Below are 22412 nucleotides of genomic sequence, written 5' to 3'. Positions count from 1 at the left end.
AGAGGGAGAGAAGAATAAAGGAAATGGATGAGGAGGAGAGTAGAGACAAAGGAAGTGGAGGGAAGGCATGTAGATGGAATACAAGCATAGGATAAAATTGGCTAGGAAACGAGATGATAGAAAAGTATATAATGAATGGAAAAAAGCATATAAAAGTAGAAAGGATCATAGACAAAAGACTGGAATTACCGCCTTGTGGTTTTATGCCTCTACAAACTACTCCAGTTTACATCCATGTCTGTGAAAACATGGATGCTTCACACACATCTTGCCACCAGCAGCACAGACAAGTTTCAAGGTGGACAACCAAGATTAGTGTCACCAATTCCCCTTCTGTTCCTGACTTATGAGGTTGAGTAACTGCCAGAGTAGTTAGAGGCTAATCTTTAACCTCCTGGATGTCATCACTTCATCGTAATATCCTGTAAGACAATTGTGTGAAATTTTGTCAGGATTACCTGATGTATTCCTGGGTTATGGCTAAAAACATGATTTGTGATGTCACAGTGACCACCAAATTCTAATTAGTTCATCCTTGAGTTCAAGATTACCTCAAGGTGGTCTTGAGATATTGCGTTCAATATATGAGACGGACAGAAAGTCAAAGTGACCTTGACCTTGAAAGGCCAAATTCTAATCAGTTCATTGTCACGTCCAAGTGACAAGCGACATTTGTGCTAAATTTGTGACAATCCCCTAAATGCGTTCTTGAAATATCCTGTCCATACGAATGAGACAGACAAGGTCATGGTGACCTTGACCTTTGACCACCAAATTCTAATCCCTTCATCCTTGAGTTCAAGGTGACGTTTGTGCCAAATTAGAAGACAATTCTTTTAAGCATTCTTGAGATAATCTTAAGGATGGGATGGATGGATGACGGACGGACGGATGGATGAATGGATGGACGAATGGACAGATGGACAACATGAAAACATAATGCCTCTGGCCAGGGCTATCGTTAATGCAGAGGCATAAAAAGGATAGGAAATGAAATGACAGAAGTAGTGAAAAGGAAGCAGAGGAAAGAAAGTTATATAAAAGGGGAAAAAAGGAAGAAAAGGATGGAAGTGAAAGAATGAGATAGAAAAGTGGAACAAGAGGAAAGCAGAGAAAAGAATAGAAAAGTAATGGGAAGGAAATGAGAGGAAAGTGAGGAAAAGTAAAGGAACACAGACCAAAGGAAACAAAGGGAAATCGGGAGGGAAGAATACCAGGGATGGTGGAAAAACAGATGAGCACAGGCGTGTGACGGGGGAAGTGTGAGGAGGGGAAACAGAGGGCAGACGAGGAAATGAGAACAAAAAAAGATGGAGGCAGAGTATACAGCAATGGTTGGAGGGGAAATGTACAGTGAAATACAAACAGAATAGCACGACTGCATGCTGAGCCGAAGCAGCGAGAGCGAGAAATGCGCTTCCTCATCTGGTTCACCAGCCCAGATTCCCAAACTGATAGATGGCACACTCCTGGTAATCACAGCAGAGACCAGAGTCCCTCCAGCCTCTCTCTACCTCCTCCATCAAACCACAACAACCTTAAACTCCACTTGAAAGGAGATTGGAATAGAAATGCCCTTTCACTGTGACACTGACATAAAATCTCAAAACCATGATGTCTATCTGAGCTGAGGCAGGGTTACAAAGTGGATGTAAAAGAAGTGGCTTTGCATGGTGAAGACTACATTAACCAAACAACACACATTACCAACCAAATTCTTATCAAACAGGGACGAGTCACATAATTGCATCTGTCAAACACGTCATGTATTCCACTTTACATAACAGGAAAGACTGGGAGGACTGGATACCTCACAATCTTTAAATGTAATGAACGGCTGGCATCCCTTAGCATCCAGCAATGTCAGTCTCACATTGTTGGTTGGTCTAAAAATGTGTCTCTTACCTGTCAACTAGTCTGACACTGAGTTGGGGGTTGGGAAAAGCAGAAAAATCCATTAACAATAAAGGTTGCCGTATGACAGAGGCAGGCTGTGAAATGATGCGGCATGTTCCTCAGTGATTGCTGGCACGATGGGGAAAACACTATGGACAGAATGATGTATAATTCACATGGGACTCACATTATCTGTTCTGAGCTTCTTGGCAGGGCAGCCTCCATCCACAGGATGTAGCATGTAATACAGGCGCACTTTGTTGGCGTGTTTCCGACTCTGAAGGAGAGAAAAGGGGGAAAAATGTTAGTAATAAAGTCGTTTATGTGGTAGATTCTTGTTTTGATGTTTCCAACTGTAAATCACACATGGCAGCCTGCTATTTTGCTTTTTTTCCTTGAATTGATTAGAATTTCACTTTTTTTGCAATGATGACAATATGCAAAGGGCTACAGAGAGAGTGTGGGGTCAGGGTCCAAGTGGAGAAGATAAATTACTGAATACCATTTACTTAAATTTTATAATATTACCTTACTTGACATAGTTGCGTCCCCTAGCAATGCTAAAGTATTCACGTCATCTGGGTGCAAATCTCAACATTTCATTGTGTCAGTGATCTCAAAGCCAGGCTATTTCCAGGAAATAAGCATTTTCCTATCCATAACCACACAGTTATTATACCTAAACCTAATCACATATTCGACAAATGTTATTGAAATGTTAAGTTTCAACATATCCGCTATACAATAATGTACAAGTATGATGCAAACATTTATTCAGGCGACTGAGTTTTCAACAGACAGTCCCTATGTCTTAAGCTTAATCCCTATGGCCCCTAGGGGGTCTTGTCACCTGAACCTAATTGCAGAATCGACTGATTCTACCTTTCTTCTCAGGAGGACAGTCTAATCCATCCATGCTGAAGAACCCTAATCATTCCAGTGCCTGCTGGGATATTTAATCCAAGCTATTTTTGGAACATAGGATAAACCCATAGGAAGTTATCTAACTGGAAGGTGTCCAAGAGACATCCCATGAATAAACCACTGCTATCCTACCATCTAAAATATCCCAAAAATCACTATTTAAAGGGATATTTCACCAATTTACAACTAGCTTTGTATCAAAACAATGTGGGTTGTATGTGCAAATGAACTGGTTAACTTCTCTCCATCTAACCTTTGCCTAGATATCTCTTCTCCCCCGGCATCAAAACACCTCCAAATGACTTCAAACTACAGGCTGTGCTTAAGCATTTTCCACCACCTATGCACAAACAGTATACAGCTGATCAGGGGAGTTATCTACCCCCCCCCCCTCTCTATCTCCATCTCTCTCTTTCTTTCTCTCTAACTCAGACCGAAATCCAGTCAAACGGTAATGCTTGGCATTGCTGATCAAAAATAAATCAAGATTATGTTACTGCACTGCCTATTTCTTTCCCAAGATGTTTCCAGAATCATATTTAGACAGTGTGTTTACTGTAATAGGGAGAGTTTGTAAACAGGAAGTGGGCATCATTCACTTCCAGCACAGTGAAAACAGCGGTCTAAAAAATGGGGATGAAATGGTAAAAGTAAATAAATATAAACCAAGATTCTGTTACTGAGTTGCGTATTTCTCACCTCAAATGTTCTCGGAAACATGTTTTAGCTGACTGTTTGACTGTAATGCCAGACCAGTCCACATTACATCACCCACCTGCAAAAGTGTGTGGAAGGCTCAATGCATTCTGGTTGTTTCAGGTTTTCTGCCTCTTGAGCAAAAGCGTCCTTTTTCTTAGTTTTCTCTCATCATGTAGCACCAATTTCAAAACTATCTCAAAGTGCCAAACAGCACTAAAATAATCAGTGAAATCAAAGAAGAGAGTTAAGTTTCCCTGCAACTGAGACCTTGAGCTATCTGTTGATCTGATATCAACAGAACTCGGTGTGTGCGATAACGCTGGTGGAGTCAGCACCCTGTTGCTGCAGAGCGTAACACTCTTAGTAATCACCGTCGTGTCCTAATCATATTATCATGATGAAAAACTTGCTAAGTGCCTCTCTTTCACAATTCACTTAACTCCCTGTTAAAATATGCTTTCAGAGCACAAGTCAAATCAATCTGCGATGGAGCTCATTTAAATAAAGCCACGCATTATTTACTCTACCTGACCATGGCACCGTGCCTCTGCTGATCTATCTAACACAAGCTTCTGTTTCAGTGACCTGGCTTCTGTTTGTGCCAGGTAGAGGTCCCGTTAAAAACAGGAGGACTCTGTCAAATGAGGTGCGCACTGCCGCTCCCTGACACTGGCTTGAATTGGTAATTAGGGTGAAGCAAGAGTCTTCTTACCGGCAGCCCATCGATCCCCCAGGATCTGATAGCACAGGCATGACGGGGGGAAGGAGGGATTTGGAAGGACAGATTAGTTTATCTGAAAATGATTCTGCATGCGAGGAGACGCTTCGGAAACCTGCCGTGATATTGTCATGGGGAAGCCGCAGATGAGGGAGAGCTTATAGTTACAAGATAACGTCTAGTGAAGCATGTAGCAGCGTGGACAGGTGCCCGGCGTGTTACTCTGTCAGGCAGAAGGACAGCCACCGGCTTCTCTGCACAAGGGCATGACAGACGAACTCATCCCGCCTGGTCCGCGGGTGAAAGCGAGGCTCCAGGAATCTATTTGTCTTGCCTGTCTGGTTTCCTGGCAGAGATAGTGCAACGTGAGCTCTGATGCCTCTTTTGGGGGAAAAAAAAAAAAGATCCAGCTTGATATGGATGAAGGATACAGAACAGTTAACTCATTAAAACTGCGTCTAGTTGGCTTGACTCCCTTTTTAAACAAATACTCCTGCAAGTATTTGCAAAAACTCTAAAAAAAAAAAAAAAAAAAAAAATGACACATTCAGCTCAAATGAATAAGTACAAAGCATATTCTGCCTTTGTATGAAACACCAGTCTTGCTGCTTATGTATTTTGGGAATGTGAAGTGGTTCTATTCATATTGTATTAGCCGTTGAATATAACATCCTCCCTGCAACAGAGATGTTTCAAACTGTATGAACAGAGAAGAAAGGAAATATGAGCATTTGAAATTTAAATTTCTCCCCAACTCAACACTAAATAGCCAGAATAATATAACCAACAGGACTTCTTCTTTAAACACTGGCAGAGTCGGCTTTGCCCTGTTCAAACTGTTTATTCCTGCCCTAAAAATAGGCTTTTTAGATCCTATTCTGCTACAGGATAAAGGATAATGATATGGCTAGAACAGTAGCTCACATTTGCCATTCATGGAGCACAGGAACAAGACAATCAACCAGAATTTAACATCCTTTTCCTGTGAGGTCACTGCCAAAAGCTAGCACAGGGGCACCGTTTGCAGCCGGCTGGGCTTTGATTCTCCCCCTGAAATCGTATCAGTGTGGGGTTTTTTTTACTAACCTGCAATCAATTGCACTTCTGGAGCCCAGACGCATTATTTGTTATGTCACCCTAAAGTGCCTTTTTACGCACTGAGGTAACATCTATTCTTTGCAGCAGAGAGCTACTTGGGGTTTTTGCAGAGCAAACACTTCCAGCTCCGAACTGGATGGAAATGTTCCACTTCACCAGCTTACCGAGGACAGCGCAGCAATAGAGCTATTGTGCATATTGCCCTTTATACTTGTACATTTGAAATTCTACTCAATTATTTTAATTGTCATTATATGTCACTTCTGCATTTATTTGCAGAACTTTCTAATGGCCACATGGAGCCAGCTGCATATGAAATTACAAGAGGTTATGCACTCTGCTCCAGAATCAAGGCCATGTTAACACATCCAGAGTAGAGAGTCTGGTAGCCTTCAAGGACTAACTGGGGCACATAAAGGAACTAGTGCAATGTGCATTCAAAATGTGTCTTTTTTCTAACAGGCCTGATTGCTCTTCCTTCTCTATTGTTTTCAAAGGAATTGTGGATTCAAAACTTCTGGATGATCTGCTCAATTTTTCAAGAGTTAAGTGATGCAATAAGTAACACTAAGAAAATGCAAGCCCAACTCTGTCAAAAGGTTATACAATCCACCAACCTGCACCTCCTAAAATGACTGATTAACACATAACATATTGTTTGTCATTTCAATAAATTAAAATGATAGGCTTTGGTTTTACGAGTTTTATTCCCCAGCCAGGGGCAGTGACTTCCTTTCTCCCGGACAAGAAATAATCCAGCACAAAAAAACCCAGAACCCATTTCTTTCTACACAGACTTCCTGCCAATCCCCTTAATACGATATTATTTGATTTGTTTCTCACTCTTCAATCTTTGATATCCTGAAAATAGAATGTGATTGTGTCTGCCATTAATAATTGTGTTTCAATGCTATGATTTCTTTTCTGGAATGAGTTTGGATCGAGGAGCGCAGAACATCTATACCACCTTTGTTAAAGCAAATACAAAAGTTCAGCCCTTCGTCTCCTTTATCACAATATGTAAACTCGTGCTGTTTTACAGCATATCTTGGTCACTCAGCCTGCTTCTGTCTGCAAACTCACCATGTTTGTGAGCTTTGTTTCACTATAGCCAATAAAAACGACAAAAAGACACTATAACCACTCTATGACCTGGTGACAAGAGACAACGGTGTGGTTTTGTTTCCTGCAGAAAATGTGTAACCGCTGTGGTTTCTATTCTTGTACATAAAAAAGTTGTGGAAAACAAGTTTTAACTAGTTTGTTCCAAAACTGGTTCATTTGAAAATTTGATGAAAGTGTGCATTTGGAACGCTGATGTCATTCATGTGGGAGTTTCTATCCAACTTTTGTTTCTGCCAGTACGTCCCCTGTTGCCTCCTCCCACTGTACTGTACCAAATGTTAACCTGTACTACATGCATCTTTTAAAAACTGCAAAACAAGAGGAGAACAACTGGGATATATCTGAGCTCTGTGTACAAGCTAAAAGTATCTTGCAAGTTTGAGGGAAGCTGGAGTTAGGAGTGATGAAAAGGCAAGACCCAGTTAATTATATTAAGTATGGTTAACATGCATTAAAACATTGCTGTCTGGCAACTGATTCGCCACAATATCAGTATGGGCCCAGGGATGGTCCACCACTTTTTTTTTAGAGAAATGTCTCAAAAACTATTGGATGTTTTGCTATGAAATATGGTACACGCATTAACTTGTATGTAAATCCATGTATCTTAGTCCAAGAGCAAATGAAACCACATTAAATCAGAGGAATCCATCATAAGAGTGATATACAGAACTATACAAAACTGGTTGTAGACTTTTAATCTTGTTGAAACTGATCCATCTTTCCAACAGCATTTCTTTGCAATGATTGTAAATGATTTAAATTGGATTTTCATGGTAGGGCTGCAACTGATGATAATTTTCACCACTGATTCATCTGCAGATGGTTTATCAACGGGTTAATAGTTTTGTTTTTAAAATGTAATAAAATGGTGAAAAAAAACGCATTGTCTTTTAATGTCCAGTATATTATCATGTATGACAGAGCAATTAATTTACTACATGTCACAACTCAAATTCATTGTGATGGATTACCTAAAATGCTATGTGTACTTTAATGTTTAAAGTCATTGCATGTTGACTTTATCACCATAAAGTGAAACTGTATCCTCATACAACAGTTCGTAATATAACTGACAAATAAACGCCCCTAGCAGTTTGATTAAGTTTAGGAAAGATAATTAAGGTAGGGCGTCATGACGTTATGTACTAAACGTAGAGTTGCATATTTTGCATAAAGTTATGTAGGTTAGATTTAGGAAAAGAATCATGGTTGGGCATTGTCACATTACCTACCTTAACACAAAGTAAGGAACCTTACGTCATATAAAGTCACGCACTTGATGTAAAGTTACATAGATTCGATTTAGAAAAAGAGTTATGGTTGGGCATCATCAGGTTATGTACTTTACATAAGGTCACAAACTTAACGATCCATAAAGTAACACACTTAACATGAAGTAACGTAGGTTAGATTTAGAAAAAGACTCATGGTTTGGCATCATCAGCTTACATTCTTTACATAAAATAGCATGCTTCACGTAAAGTTGCAGAGGTTAGATTTAGGGAAAGAATTATGGTTATTGTTTTTATTTTGTTGTCACATTGTGTAATTAACTTAATGTATTAAACATGACGCAACTCAAAGTTCACTTGGTTTCACATGGGACACAAACACCGGTGTCCTGGGGTGAAGTCATGTGTTTGTTTGACCCATCCACCACACAAGCCTCCTTATTCAACTTTCACTCTTTACACTACTACCTTCTTAACTCCCATTAGCGCATTCATCACATGATCGCAACTCTCACATATTATATAATAATAACAATCAACAACTGATGTTGAGTTATAAATGAATTGAATTATAAATAAATATAGAAAATAAATTCCATTGATTTACTCTTCATAGATATTCTGAATACAAACAGTACATGAGAACAGCCTGTAAAATTAATGAGAACTAATGGACTGGAGAAAGGAACAATGTGCTTGCAGACAGGACAGGTGTGTAGAGGCCTGAAGGTGGAGGTGAATGTGATTGTAAATTGGAGTAAATGGGCCAAAACAAGAAAGATATTACAAATTACCAGGAACCTGAGTGACTGAGAGAACACCAGGCAACACTGTGCAGGTACACCACTGTGAAGACACGCACTTGTAAAAAGCAGACCAAAGGCTTTTGCACAGCAAGTCAAAGTTAGTGTGCAATTAAAAATAAATATGACCACATGTTGTGACAAACAAGTTTACACACCCATTCAGACCATCCGTTGATTAAGTTTTTGGAAGAAGTTCTATTTTTGGGGTGTTTTCATGTCTGTCAAAAGCCTTAAGAGAGTTGTTTGACGAAGAAGCAATGAAGAAAATGCTGCATAACTTGCGGGACATGTCTGCAACAACAGATAGCAACAAGGCAGAAGTGGACAGGTGACCAGCAAGAACAAAAACTTGAAATGCATGGAATCTTTAAAAACTTCCACTACAAAGAGATGGTAGAGGGTCCAGTAGGGAGAAGGCCTATAGGTTATTATTGTTAATCTATGTATACTGCTGATTTATCCCTGCACAGGCATGTTTTTAGCTGCTCAGTTTGTCTGAGGACTCTGATTAGAAAAATGACCACCGGCTGAGAATCTAACAAACCTATATTGAAACACGCACATTATGGGACGGGGTTGTATGAAAGAGAGGCTAAGTGCACGCTTGACATAATCAGGGCTGAGGAAAAATCCATACTGCATTACCAGCACATCAGTGAGCTAATCAGCGCTTGTGCTAGCTCAGACATCCCCCTCCCCAAGAAGAGCCAGGGTGGGAACAAGGGAAAAATATTCTCACCACACCAAACGCATGAAACTCAAAACTAGCCTTCTTTCTAGTTGAAAATAACAAAAACTGATCCAATCTATATAAAAACTGATGATATAAATAATATGTGGGGGAGGCAGAAGAGTAGTAGAAGGTGGATGAGTGCACACTCTTTCCATCTAAACAGCTGCCAGCCTGGTGCTCTGAGCCTGAGCAAAGAACTTAACCCCACACTGCTGTAGCTGTTCAGTAGCTGTCAGCAGCAGGCTGTTGCTCTATCTGTGCTGGGCAGTTCCACTTTGTAAATGTATGAATGTAAACAGGGCAGCATAAGAAACAATAGGTGGTTTTCCATTAGCCCTCAAACTGCGCAAATATAAATTGTGAATATAAAAAACACCTAATGGAAACACATCAATATCTAAACACTCATTTATTGCAACAAAGTTTTTGCACTTGCATAAGGTGAAATTGCAGGCAACTCCATTGCAAAACTGCAATGGAAACACTTTTTTGGCTTTATTGGTCACATGATGCTATGGCTAGGTGCCTGTCGGCAGAAACTGGCTCCCTCGGGCATGATGCAACAGGTGCTACAAGAGGTGTCTGAAAAAAAATTCTTTCTGTGGTACATGAAGAAATGTTCTAATCCTACACAACTGCACTAAATTAAGTTAAAAGTCAAAGCTGACCATCAGGCTCATATAGCACCTGATTATACTATCTGATTATACCTGTTTATACTAATAATACAAATAGTGACATGGAGTACAATACAATGTGCAATGCATATGACATGACATGACATGACATGACATGACATGATGCAATATGATGCTGTACAATGCTGTAAAATGCTGTACGACAGACTACTGTATGATACGATGCAATACTCCACAATAGTATAGGATAGGAAAGGACATGTAATTAATATAATACAATACTTTTTGTAAGATACGATACAATACTATATGATATGATCTCATACAATACGATATGATACGATACAAACAAAACAAAAACACTGTCCTTACACATATTTAATCACAGCAGTGCATTAAAACGTTAATTTGTCAGCGTTCATGAATTTCCTGGAGATTCTGACTTTATTCAGACCATGTACATTTGCATCTTGGTGCATAATGTGCTCATATTGCAGCTTTGTTATTTAGATTCATAAGCACGTTTGAAATTCATCTTGGTATCATTACTGTGATGTCTATTCTGTAACATCAACCTGTCTATTTTTCCTCCCTTGTTATGGTATTCATTTATTTTGTTAATTACACAAGCAAAATGCTAAGAATTAATGTCATTAAAATATAAAACCCTAGACAACTGATTTCCGTTGGAATATGTATGATGGGTGCAGATAAGTGGAAGTGTTATTTCTTTTTTAAAATTTCAAGATGCTTGGGCCCAGTGGGTCACCAGGCTTGTGGAAACCCTTTGTTATCAGCCCAGCAAGTATTATTTATCAGATCATAAAGGCCTTTTGCAAATGGGTTTTCTCATCAGAGGCCCCAGCCAGCAATGCAGTCAGTTAGTTTAAAAACTGCCCATTAAGGATATATTTATGCTTATAATTATTGACTATAAAATTCTTAATAACATGATTTGAAGTAATTTATTTTAAGCTCTACCTGCAGACTTAGTTGTCAACTTTTTCCACTTAATAAAGGATGTTGGCAGCATTCTTTTCCTCTTTTGGGCTGACTGGGCATAAGCTGCCAAAACAACATTGTACAGCCCATGTATTAAATCAGACCATTTCGAAAAACCTTTATAGTACCACAGTTGTGCAGGTCTACCACATAGAGTTTAATAACTGCAGTTTGTCTGCACTGTCCTTTCATAATTTACATCTCTGTGCATGTGTTAACACAGCAAAAATTCTGGCACAGTACAGTGGTGTATCAATCACAAGTCTTTGAGTGAGTGACGTGAATATGAAACTAAAATGCTGATAAGCTAAATGCAAATGTGCTAACTTGCCGTTGTAAAGGGCCTCACTTTCAAATGTCTCAAGACCACAAAATAGAGCAGTGATACAAATGGCAATTTGTAAAAATGAAAAAATAAATAACAAGTAAACTTTTGGGCTCATTTCAGGTTTTAATCCTGTTTTCAAAAGAAAAAAGAGATTTTTGCAAGTGTGGATGTTGCTATCAACTTGTTCACTGTGTGCTTTCAAAATATTCTTTAAGCCGGGATCAATATATCAAAACATGACAAAATAATGCCAGGATCAGACTACACAAAGTTTACCTCATGAGATAATCACTGTGTCAGATTACTGTCTTTGCCAAGAGACATGGCAGACTACACGTTGGACCCCAACCAATCTATCTCGCTATGCTACTAGAATTTTAAATAAAAAAGCAAATTAAAAATATATTTAAAAAAATATATATATTAAAATCCCTTTTGCGCCTTTCACGACTTGCATCTCTTTTCCCCTCCCAGTGGAAGAGGGTGAGTATCTGAGTGAACAGCATTTATACTGTATGTGTGCAGAGAGTGGCGGGATTAATTTAGTATAACTGTCTTCAACCGAGCATGATATTCCAATATTTAAAGATTTAGGCTTCAGGTTTATTAAAAATAAAACATTATTCCTGTGCATTTTTCCACAACATTTACAGTTATGCACAAAAGAGTCACATGTGCTCTTACGAATAAACATTAGACATATCGCATGAAACCCCATTGGATCTACCTGCTATTTAAAACCTCTCCAGAGCAATGTTGTTCAGTTTAACAGTAGATATCTACGTTTTTCTCAACAGAGGAGCTACTTTTTCTTCTACGGCAATTTATGATGTGAAGTTTGACAGTTAATCTTTTATCACCCAACTCTATCACGTTAATCCCATCAAAATGGGGCTTAGATTGTCAAACCAAGTGAAAGACAGCAAAAAAAAAGCTGAGCATGCTTGTCTTCTTGCAGAGGGGTATTAAGGACTTTCGGATTCTATGTTGGTTGATTTCCACAATAAATGGGACAAAATAGGCTGTTGTCGCACCGGAGAATGACAACCGGTTTACATCTGGTATTTGACATGCATTTCGGTATCTAAACACAGGTGGACAGTGCCACTGCCATACACACCTGTGTCTATTATGTGTTTCTAGCTGACCACTTGTGTTCAGGTTTTGTTACTGCCTAAGTTACTTACGCTAGAGGGTCATAGGGCTTTACGCAGCATTACTACATCCACACTCTTTGCTAACTGCTCGCCAGTCACCTTAACAGCTGAGTTGGTAATTCATCTCGTCTTTTTCCATTGGGCAAAATCATGGATGGTAATGCAACACTTAATCCGAACCTATGATGAGAATGACAACCTATCTTGGTCATCACACATCACTACCCAGGTTTAAAAAAGCACATAAAGGGCTCTACTTCCTACGGAAACTAAGGAAGACTCAATTCCAGAGCAAGAACTTCTACAGCGGGTGAGTAAAACTGCCCAAACATCACTGGTTCCATCTACAGAGCATCAGTGACCTCGGTGAAGTGAGGTGTCTGCACAGAGCCCATAGGATACTGAATGACAGCAGCCACCCCAGCCACAGTCTGTTCACCCTGCTGCCATCTGGAAAAAGATACAGAAGTATCAGCTGCCGAACCATCAGACTACAGAGCAACTTCTTTCCCCAGGCTACGAGACTCCTCAACTCCTCCTTCGACATCAAAAAGATGTAGCAGGATTTAGGATCAACTTCAATTTCATTTCTTCTTAAACCACGTTTAAGAAAATGACAATAAATCTACCTTCTACCTTGTACCTTATAGAGCATTAGCACACTGTCACCAAGACAACCACCATGTCCTGCATTGATTACTTAGGCTGGATTCACACTACATGGTTCAAGTGACCCAATTCCATTGTTTTCCTCTCATGTGGCACAGATTGGATATGTGTCACGCACGTATAAGCAGGAAAAAGCGCATGAAGCTGGCATTGCAAATCATATGTGATTGAAAATGTGACGAAGGTGCATTTTAATGATGTAGTTAAATATGGTCTGCAGTTGCTGAGCATTTAAAACATTATGTCACATGTTATATGTGTGTTTATGAGTGTATTCAAAGCATTGTGAATGCATTATAATTCATTAAGAATGCCTTTATAGTACATTACAGATGTGGTCTTCATAGAAAGTGTTACCAAGATTTTTTTATAAACTTAAACATAATTACTGTGCAATTAGCAGTATGGTAACATATTAGGCCCGCCCCTTGAAAGTCGGAAGTGCGAATTAACAATTGGAGACCGTTGGTAGACTGAGATTGCTTTAAGTCGAGCAGTCTTTTTTCTGTGCAGTGTACTTCTGGGGACGTTTTGCTCCCCAGTTTTGCTGAGGAGTGAGTGCTCTTGACTGCCACACTACTTTTTGCAGTTGCAGACATGCTGAAGCGGCACAGACCACACCATAAGGTGATGAAGTCTTGAATTTAATGCTTACATCAAGTTTATACAATACAGTCTCTGCTTTTGTTTGATATCTCGTCTCAGAAAAAAATGTCATTGGACATCTGCAATCCATTGTTAGTGCCTTCATCTTGTTTACTACTTGACCTGAATGCCCCTGTCACACTGAAAGTCCCATGGAGCCCAGCAAAACTTTAAAACTTTGTATAGAAAACAAAACAAACATTTCAATATTTTTATTTAACAGCCAAATCCAATATGACTGGCAAAATACTGAGTCAGGTACAGCCCTGTAATGTATAAATATGTGGATATGGTGGCTGCATGCATTGGTAAGTGACTGGCACTAATGAAAGGAGGAAGCAAATAGAGGCTTTTTAGCGTAAACATGGAAAAATTTGAGTATGGTCCATTAAATGACCTGATAACTTGCCTGCCTACCAACAAAAAGTTGGGTATTTTCTATTTTAAGTCCAGTAGCCTGCCTTAGTCCCATTTCATCACAGCACGCAAACTGCCTCATGCTGATGCTTGTTACACAACTTGGAGGCACCTCGCTACCTCCCTGGTCATTTTTGGAGCCTTTTACCCAACACAGCTCTGAGTGTTGTGACTTGGAATATACCAGCGACTGTGTGCCGGCAGCCTTTCTGAGTCCTCTAACTACAGAAAGTCAGACAAAAACAGTTGTGACTGGGGTCAAGTAAGCTCCAAGACACTCAGGACCCGGGATGAGCTGTCTTACTTAGCCGCCCCTGGATGATTTAGGCACAGGGATTCTGTGCTTACCAGTCAGCCCAGGGCTCTGACTCCTAACTACTACTACTGCTGTTGTACCCCCTCCAGTCTCTGACAAACTCTTCACTGCATGGAACCATGGGAAAAGCACTGCAGTCCACACTCAAAACAGGCATTATCTCATGAATCATCACTCGTTTACATCAAAACAGCGGGCTCATGCGGGGTTTTGTGGGGGGATTACAGTGTGTTTACTCAGAGAGACCACCAAGGACTCGACGCTTCCAGCACTGAACGAAGCAAAGTTCTGCCAAAGCTTTTCAAAATAAAGCAGCAGAGTGGAAAGGACAGTTCAACTAGTGTCGAACATTAGCAACCTGCAGCACATTTACCTGCTAAAAAGCATCAGTTACACATGATAGATTTCAACAAATTGGCAACTTCTTTATACAGCTGTGAGGAAACCAGTCTTTACGGACCAGCTGAGCACGAGGAAGCGCTTAAACTAGAAACTGTTTTTCAGCCATTTTAGCAACACAGCTCTATGTACACCAATGTTAGTCTGTCTGTCCACCACTTTGGTCTGATATATCTCAGCAACTACTCAATGGATTGTTGGTAAATTATGTACAGACTTTAAAAGTCACCAGAGGATGAATCCTATTGATTTTGGTAAGCCCAAGACATTTCCTCCAGCGCCACCAGCAGCTTGACTTTTTTGGTTCAACATGAAATATCTCAGCCCATCTTCATTCTGAAGTCATCAGAATGCACCGCTTTGTCACTAGGCAGGTTTTAATTACAGATTTGTGTACAACTTAAGCAATATTTTCGAGATGTTGATAAAACCCAATTGCGAGATGACTGTGTTTCCATTAAGTGATGCTATACGAACTGTTATGCAATAACATTCCAAGAAGCATGGTGATGGATGTTCATTAGCAGGATTACTTCTATTGCAGCCATCACACTAGCCGTCACTATTTCTAATCAAAGGTGACGCAGGCGTGTTATGCAAGCAATAATGGAAAGGCAAGCCCCTTATACATGGGAGCGGCCACATATGAGGGATTTCTGGGAGGTGATAGTCCACCATTTCACAGAGGAATAGTGAATTCGAAAAATTCTGCCTGATATGCTCAGCTTTTGAAATTATTTAATACAGTAACAACTCTTAAAGCGCCTGCTGCATCATGAGGGAGCCAGTTCTTTCATCATATGACCTATAAAAGCTAATAGTGTTTCCGTTGCAGTTTTGTGAAATACAACCTTTTCAAATAGCCTGGAATACCGCCTCATGTGAGCATAAAAACTTTTTTGCAATAAATATTTTTAAACTGACTTGTTTCCATTAGGCATATTTTTATTACCAGTTTCAATTTGTGCAATTTGACGGTTATTGGAAACCCACATTGTGATTTCAGCATAAGTTATTGATGCCAAAAGCCACCTTTCGATGCTTTATAATAAACATCCTGGCAGTCTTAGTTTATAACACGGCTGGACAGAAGCTCTCCCTGTGTGATAAGTCGCCAATCAGGCGGAGGGCACCTGGCACTCTTTTTGCGTGTGTGTGTGTTCTCTAAACCTAACCAAGTAATTTTCTTTTCCTAAATCTAACCAAACTGTGCACACTTCACCTTAACCACGTGATGATGCATTTGACTCTGTAACTGTTGGTAAAAGGCTTTATATTGGCATTGTTTTCGTCCAGGCTGCATATAATTTCCACACATTTTGTGCCCACTAAAACGTAATGGGCTTTTTAGAGGCTGAGTCTATTTCATGTTTTTTCTAATGGTCCTCGGACTTTGTCGCTGGCACCAACAGCAGGTCAAAGTTTTCATTTGTCCTGTCAAATTTCTCAAAACAACTACATGGAGTGATGCATTACTTTTTAGTTGTGGATGGTTTGCTGTGAAATTTGGCACCGACATTCATGGTCCTCAGAGGATGTGTTGTAATAACTTTGATCTCCTCCCTTTTTTCGTTATTTTTTTTTTTTTTTATCTTAGCCCCGCAAATTAGTCAAAGTTTCATTTTGTCCAATAGTTTAGTTTGTGAACAAATACCTGCAAAACTAATGACAATCTCATTGGTCTCAGCTGTGCTGTGAGTGTTAAGTGCTTATTAAAAAGTGTTAGCATGCTTATACACTTATAACCAACATGGCAAACATGGTAAACTTTAAACTTGCTAAAATTGATATGTGCATTTAGCTCAAATTTAGGCTCAAAAAACTGCTCAGATGGTTGCCGACTCTCAGTCTTGTTATTTATGTATATGTATTATTTGTAGGCAATTTATGCCTTTATCTGATAGCGTAGACTGAAATACAACTAAACCCCTGGCCAGCTTGGTGTATTTGCGCCTTAACCCCTAGGTTACCAGGATGTTCCAAGTTGTACAACATTTCCCCAACTTCTGCAGAGAAGTGGTCAACTACCTACAATGTCATCTTCAAATATAATTTATTTTAAGTCTGCAGCATTAAAAGAGTGTCTGCAGACTTTATGATTAAAATATAACATGTAAACGACTCATCTGGCTGAAATACATGGAGTATGTTAGCAGCGTGACATGTCTGCTGCAGCATGCCCCACAGTTATAATCAATTATATACCAGTATAATCAACTAAAACTGTTACAATGACTATTTCTGTAGCATGAAAGAGTGTGCATACAAGGTATTCTTTTGCTTATGAAAGAATTTCAATCCAAACCAAGTGTCCTTGTTCTGTCACAGTGTTAATGAATTTCCTGACTAATGGAGATTCTGACTATAATTCAGAGTGTGTACTGTTGCATTTTTACATGTCCAAATGTGCTCATATTGCAGCTTTGCTGCTAATTCTGTTTGTCATTTAGCTTAACAAGCACCTCTGAAATTCATCTTAGTGTTAATACTCTAATATGTATTTTGTACCATCAACCTCTCTTTTTATTCCACTCTTTTATGGCATTCATTTATACTGGATAAATACACAAACAGACAAAATGCTTTGAATGATTGATGGTAAAAAGAAAAGAATAACAGCTGATTTCACTTGTGACATGAATGACGGCTGCAGATAAGTAGAAGTGTTCTTTTTAAGCCTCAGGACAAAAACCAGACTCGGTAACTGGAGCTGCTGCACAGCAAGAAAGCCTTCCTACTGTTCTGTAAACTCTGTGCACTTCCTCAAAGTCGTCCCAATGTGATCAGTAAGACCCCTTCAGGTGGTCCCTCAGAGGTACTTTAGAAGGAATTAATCTGACACCATGCAGCTCCGCTGTCACTTTAATGGATAACCACTGTACATGTCAGCATGAATAAGTAAAGCCATGTCAGCTATGAGTAACGATACAACTTGTTACTAATATAAAAGTCTAGCAGTATATCTAAATGCAGTATATATAGATATAAATGTAGTCACAACCACCCAGTTTGATTCGGGCTGCATGTCATCCCTCTTGCTGTCTCCTCACTTTTTTACAATCTATTGTTTCTTTAAACTGTCAAACAACGACAAACTGCCAAAATAATTAACTTAAGAGATGGCCACTCAGGTGCTGAAGTGGTTTGGCCATTAAATGTAGGGTCTGGAAAAGCTGAAGGATCCCTCCAACACCATACTTTCGGGGTAATTCATGCCTATAAACGTCATTTCATTTTCATATTTTAGAGGAAAGAAGAAACATTTCTTCCACCTCACAAATAAAATTACATTTAAAGCTGCATCATTTTGTTTTTATATTAAAACTTGATTAAATGACTATGTGTAACGTGAAAGGTGTTGCTTATAGTGAGGAACCTATAAATAATTATTTCCTAACTGTGCAGTTCCCTTGAAGCTTGATGAGCATTTTAGCTTCATTCAGCTCATTGTTTTGTATTTTTGCTCACCTGCTTTTTTCCACCTGCAGCAGGCAGCTGCCAACAGCAATAAAGGTCTGCGTTCTCTCCCCGTGTGTTGTCTTTATCTATTAATGACTTTATGATTAATGAGGAATATTTTAGATTGTTTAACACTTTGAAATCTGGATCAACATCAGTTTCATGTTGCATTCAGACACCTTTCACAAGCTATTGACCCTTTGAAAACTGAGAAAATTGGTTTCATTTCTTTCGAAAACATGGGGGAAAAAAAGACAATGGCCCACTTGGTAAAATATGTCTCACAAATTGCCAGACATTTTACCTAGTTTAGGTAGAAAATAAAATAAACTAAGAATAGGGAAAAATGTCCAGGAAACTATAATTCTTATTTTACATATAGTATTTATGTACAATAAGTAAGAAAATGTGACCAACACTAAAGAATTGATTATCTACACAAAACAAGATGTGAAAACTGAGCCACTTTCACATGATGGCCAACATGTTGAAATGGTGACAAACTTTAAATATCTTGGTTCAGTTCTGGACTCCCAGGTGAGCTTCTCTGGAAAAACAGCTCACATCGACGCTACCCATTCTCTAAGGGAAGTTAGTGGCCTGCGTGCTAGTCAGCAGATTTCAGAACTAGTGAATTTCTCCTTAAAATTGAATTGAATGGTTTGTGTGATTTCATAAAAAACTGGTGACTAGACTGGCAAACTCGTCATTGGCACTCTGGGTTGCAGCTGACTCTGGAGAGTCATATGTTCTTAACTTGCAGTTAACAGTGGTGAAATACTCCTTGATGCCTCTTGAACAGCAGGGAGCCGGAGGTCTATCCAGAGAGTCCTTCAGATCTTTTTCTCCTTTCATCCCTTTAGATGGCAAAGAGCATCACAGACCAGCCGCAATACACAGAAGGAAACACCTTACAGGTTTTGCGCTGTATTAAAGTTCAAAATGGTTTTACTGCTGGCTTCAGACTGTACATGAAATGAGAAACGGTGGAGGACTAATGGAAGTGGCTGGATGTAGGAGCATCAGTGCTCCTGCTGAGCTCCAGTTGGAATGGACCTATTCATCAGCACAGCCGCACTCTCCTTACCGCTACACTCTCAGATCTGTTACTTCAGGACGTCTTCACTTACTCACCTCAACTAGTTCTTGTTTTTGGAAAAAGAGAAAGATGACTGGTTGCTCTGTGGGCTATGATCAGACATAGGTCAAGTGAGTTCTTGTTGATGATTATATGTTGATTCTTCTTTTTTATTTTTTTATTTTTATTTTTTATCTATAGATATATGTATATATATATTGAACAATGATATGACAATGGCTTCAATTAACTTGGTTAATTAATTTAATTATCCATACATTAAAACCTAAGAAAAATCAGCAACTTTCTGTTGCTAATGTTACGGAAGATAGACTTAACAATTTAAGAAACTGTCTCCAGAGGGGGACTGTCCGTTGCTTTGGCAGCCTTTAATTCTGAAGAGTGCAAGAAATGTCACATTAGACCAAATACCTGTTTGTACCACAGCCTGCTGCCCTTTGTTTTTACAAAGGGCCATTTCTCCCAAACTGAAGCGCACGGCAAATTATTATGCAGAATGACATGTTTGGACCTTCTGACAATGGTGAAGGCATAAGCTGCCTTACTCTGCCACTGATTAGCTCGTGCTTTTTGTCTGCGTTGGTTGGCTTTAGGCATAAAGAGTGAGACTGGTATCGCGGTAAGTCAATCAGAGGCAATAATTAGCCATATACTTGTTTTGGGAGTGTGTAGCATATTTTTGGAGAAATCGCCCTTTGGAGCAAGATTTTTGGATAATGAGCTGTCAACTGGAGCTATTCTGGACTATTAAGAGACTGGAATCAGGGGCCATCAGACCAATAGTATGGCAAACCCAAGAGATGCTGTCTCCCTGGTCAATTCAACATTTGCCCCATTAGCATGAGCTAACACAGCAGTGCCTGATATCTGGCAATTTTTTTAAATGGTCTCAACCCACATTGACATTGAAACATCTTGATTCTATCATTAAACCTATTAAAAACTGTTAGGTACCATTAGCCATGTAATGCCAACAGTTATCCCTGTCACTGTGTGTATATGTCTGGACGGACTCTGACCAACAGTGCCCTGGTGAAGAGCTCGCACTCCTGCAGCAGTCGTCTCATAGTGTCTCATAATAAACAGAGAGAGTGACAGCGAGGCAAGGACGAGCTGAGTGAAGCACAACTTTGTGCGCAGCTCTGCAATGAAATAAGTTTAAACCTATTTTAAATAGGAAAAAAAATCTTGAAATTCATGTTCACAAGTAGGAGGTTGGGAAGCAAAACGCTAAATGAATACTAACGTCAGAATCAAGTACTAGAGTGTGAATGTCCACCTCTACTTAAGCCCTTTGAAACCTAAGAATTGAATTAAATTACATAGAAACATTTTTTAAACATAATTTTAAATAAAAATAAAATGTATAACCATGGTTTTCTTAACACTTTTATTTTATCATCTTTTACACATTCCTTGCGATTTGTGGGACATTTCTTGCCAAGTTCCTCACTGCCTTTTTCCACATGTTTTCTAAAGAAATCAAACCAATTTGTCTTAAAGGTTTAAATGCTTGTGAAAGGTGTCTAAACAGCACAAGAAAACTGATGCCTATCCAGGTTTGAAATGGTTAAACAGAGATATACTGTAGTGTTCGGGATTGTGGATGAGCCTTGTTCTTGTCAATGTTATTTAAATTTGAAAAAACATAAACTGGCCAAACACCTCTCATTCCAAATTATTTTCCCTGTCGCCTTGCATTTGTCACGCTAATACCTGCCAACATATCCACTGTTGGAACCTCTCTTCAGCTGGCTCACACAACACAAGCAATTGCAATCAGAGCATAAATCAAGGCTCAATTTGTTTCGCGGACAGGAACCAACTTCATTCTTCACTGCTGACAGTCCGATGTGAATAAACACAAGCTTAGCCACATCATTGTTTTGATGATTACTAGACGGATCCATTTGCTTTTCTAGGATTTAACCATTTCTACACTAAGACGACAGCACACTGGAAGCTGACTGGGCTTTTTTGGCATGTGCCAAACCCTCTTGGCAGCAGGCACAAGGACTGTTGAGCACAGATCGGTAGACAAAGCGGAGAGCAAACCCTGAGACGGCTGACGGAACGCTGTCACGAAAGTAGGCCATGCAGTCAATTCTTAAACTCCCACTAAAAATACGGTATCGACTGCAAACAAAACCCTCCGAGATCAAAGAGAACAGGCCCGCCGGCTTTACACAACATCCCATATTAGAAAGCACAAATGCAGCTATTTCACTGGTTTCCAGAGAAGTGACATCATGCGAATGTTTGTGTCGCCTCAGTTGTGCTTTTACACCCCTGACAGCGTCACCTGCTGAGCTAAAGAAACACAAACGCCCTGTCAGAGTGTGAGTGACACACACTTACAGGTCTGCTTGTACCTGTCTACCCATGACCGTGCCATGAAACACTGCAAGTCAGGCTGAGCTATTTCTAATGCGCTGTCAGAAACACATGTAAAGAGTAAATATATTATGATTCTGTGGACGATTCCAGCACATTGTCTCCCCGCTAAGCCCGAGGACTTTTCACTCCACTGATTTTCTTTTTTTGACAGCTCCTAATATTATATCTCATTCCCATTCCCCAGAGCTTAGAAGGCTTTTGTTCTTCTTTCCATCAGTGGATTTCAAGATGATTTCTCATGAAAGTTGGACTGATGAGAAAAAAAAAGTATGTGAGCGCTGCAACACAAAGTGGAGACTGCTTTGTTCTTATGCACTATATGATAAAAAAAAAAAACCCGTCCTCACCAAACCTCCAAAATAACTCGATCACAGCCCATGAAATATAATAATTATATAATTCTCTCACTTAATGTCTTTTGAGACACGGGTAGTTACTTGTTCTTCTGTATTTTTTTTTCAGTATTTTGCAGTTCTTGGTGTTGTTTTAAAAAATAATAATTTTCACTATTACTTGAATGTATTTTGGGAGAAAAAGCAGTTCTTTTACTCACATACGCTCACATATTACAATAATTTTATTAATTTGACCTTGATCTATCGCCCCCATCATGACTCAGTTTGTGGAAAGGTAATTACAATATTTTAATAAT

The 22412-nt window shown here is 39.4% G+C and overlaps 1 protein-coding gene across 1 annotated transcript in view; it reads right to left on the bottom strand.

Moving 5' to 3' along the window:
- The window catches only part of zmat4a (zinc finger, matrin-type 4a), a 131602-nt gene that overhangs the window by 93662 nt on the left and 15528 nt on the right, over positions 1–22412 (bottom strand). The window contains exon 2 of the mRNA XM_042488865.1: positions 2084–2173. Within this exon, the coding sequence (XP_042344799.1) occupies positions 2084–2173 (90 nt within the window). The remainder of the gene's footprint in view (positions 1–2083; positions 2174–22412) is intronic.

The sequence above is a fragment of the Plectropomus leopardus genome, chromosome 6 (assembly GCF_008729295.1).
Source record: "Plectropomus leopardus isolate mb chromosome 6, YSFRI_Pleo_2.0, whole genome shotgun sequence".
Classification (NCBI taxonomy): domain Eukaryota; kingdom Metazoa; phylum Chordata; class Actinopteri; order Perciformes; family Serranidae; genus Plectropomus; species Plectropomus leopardus.
This window is presented reverse-complemented; position numbering and strand designations above follow the sequence as displayed.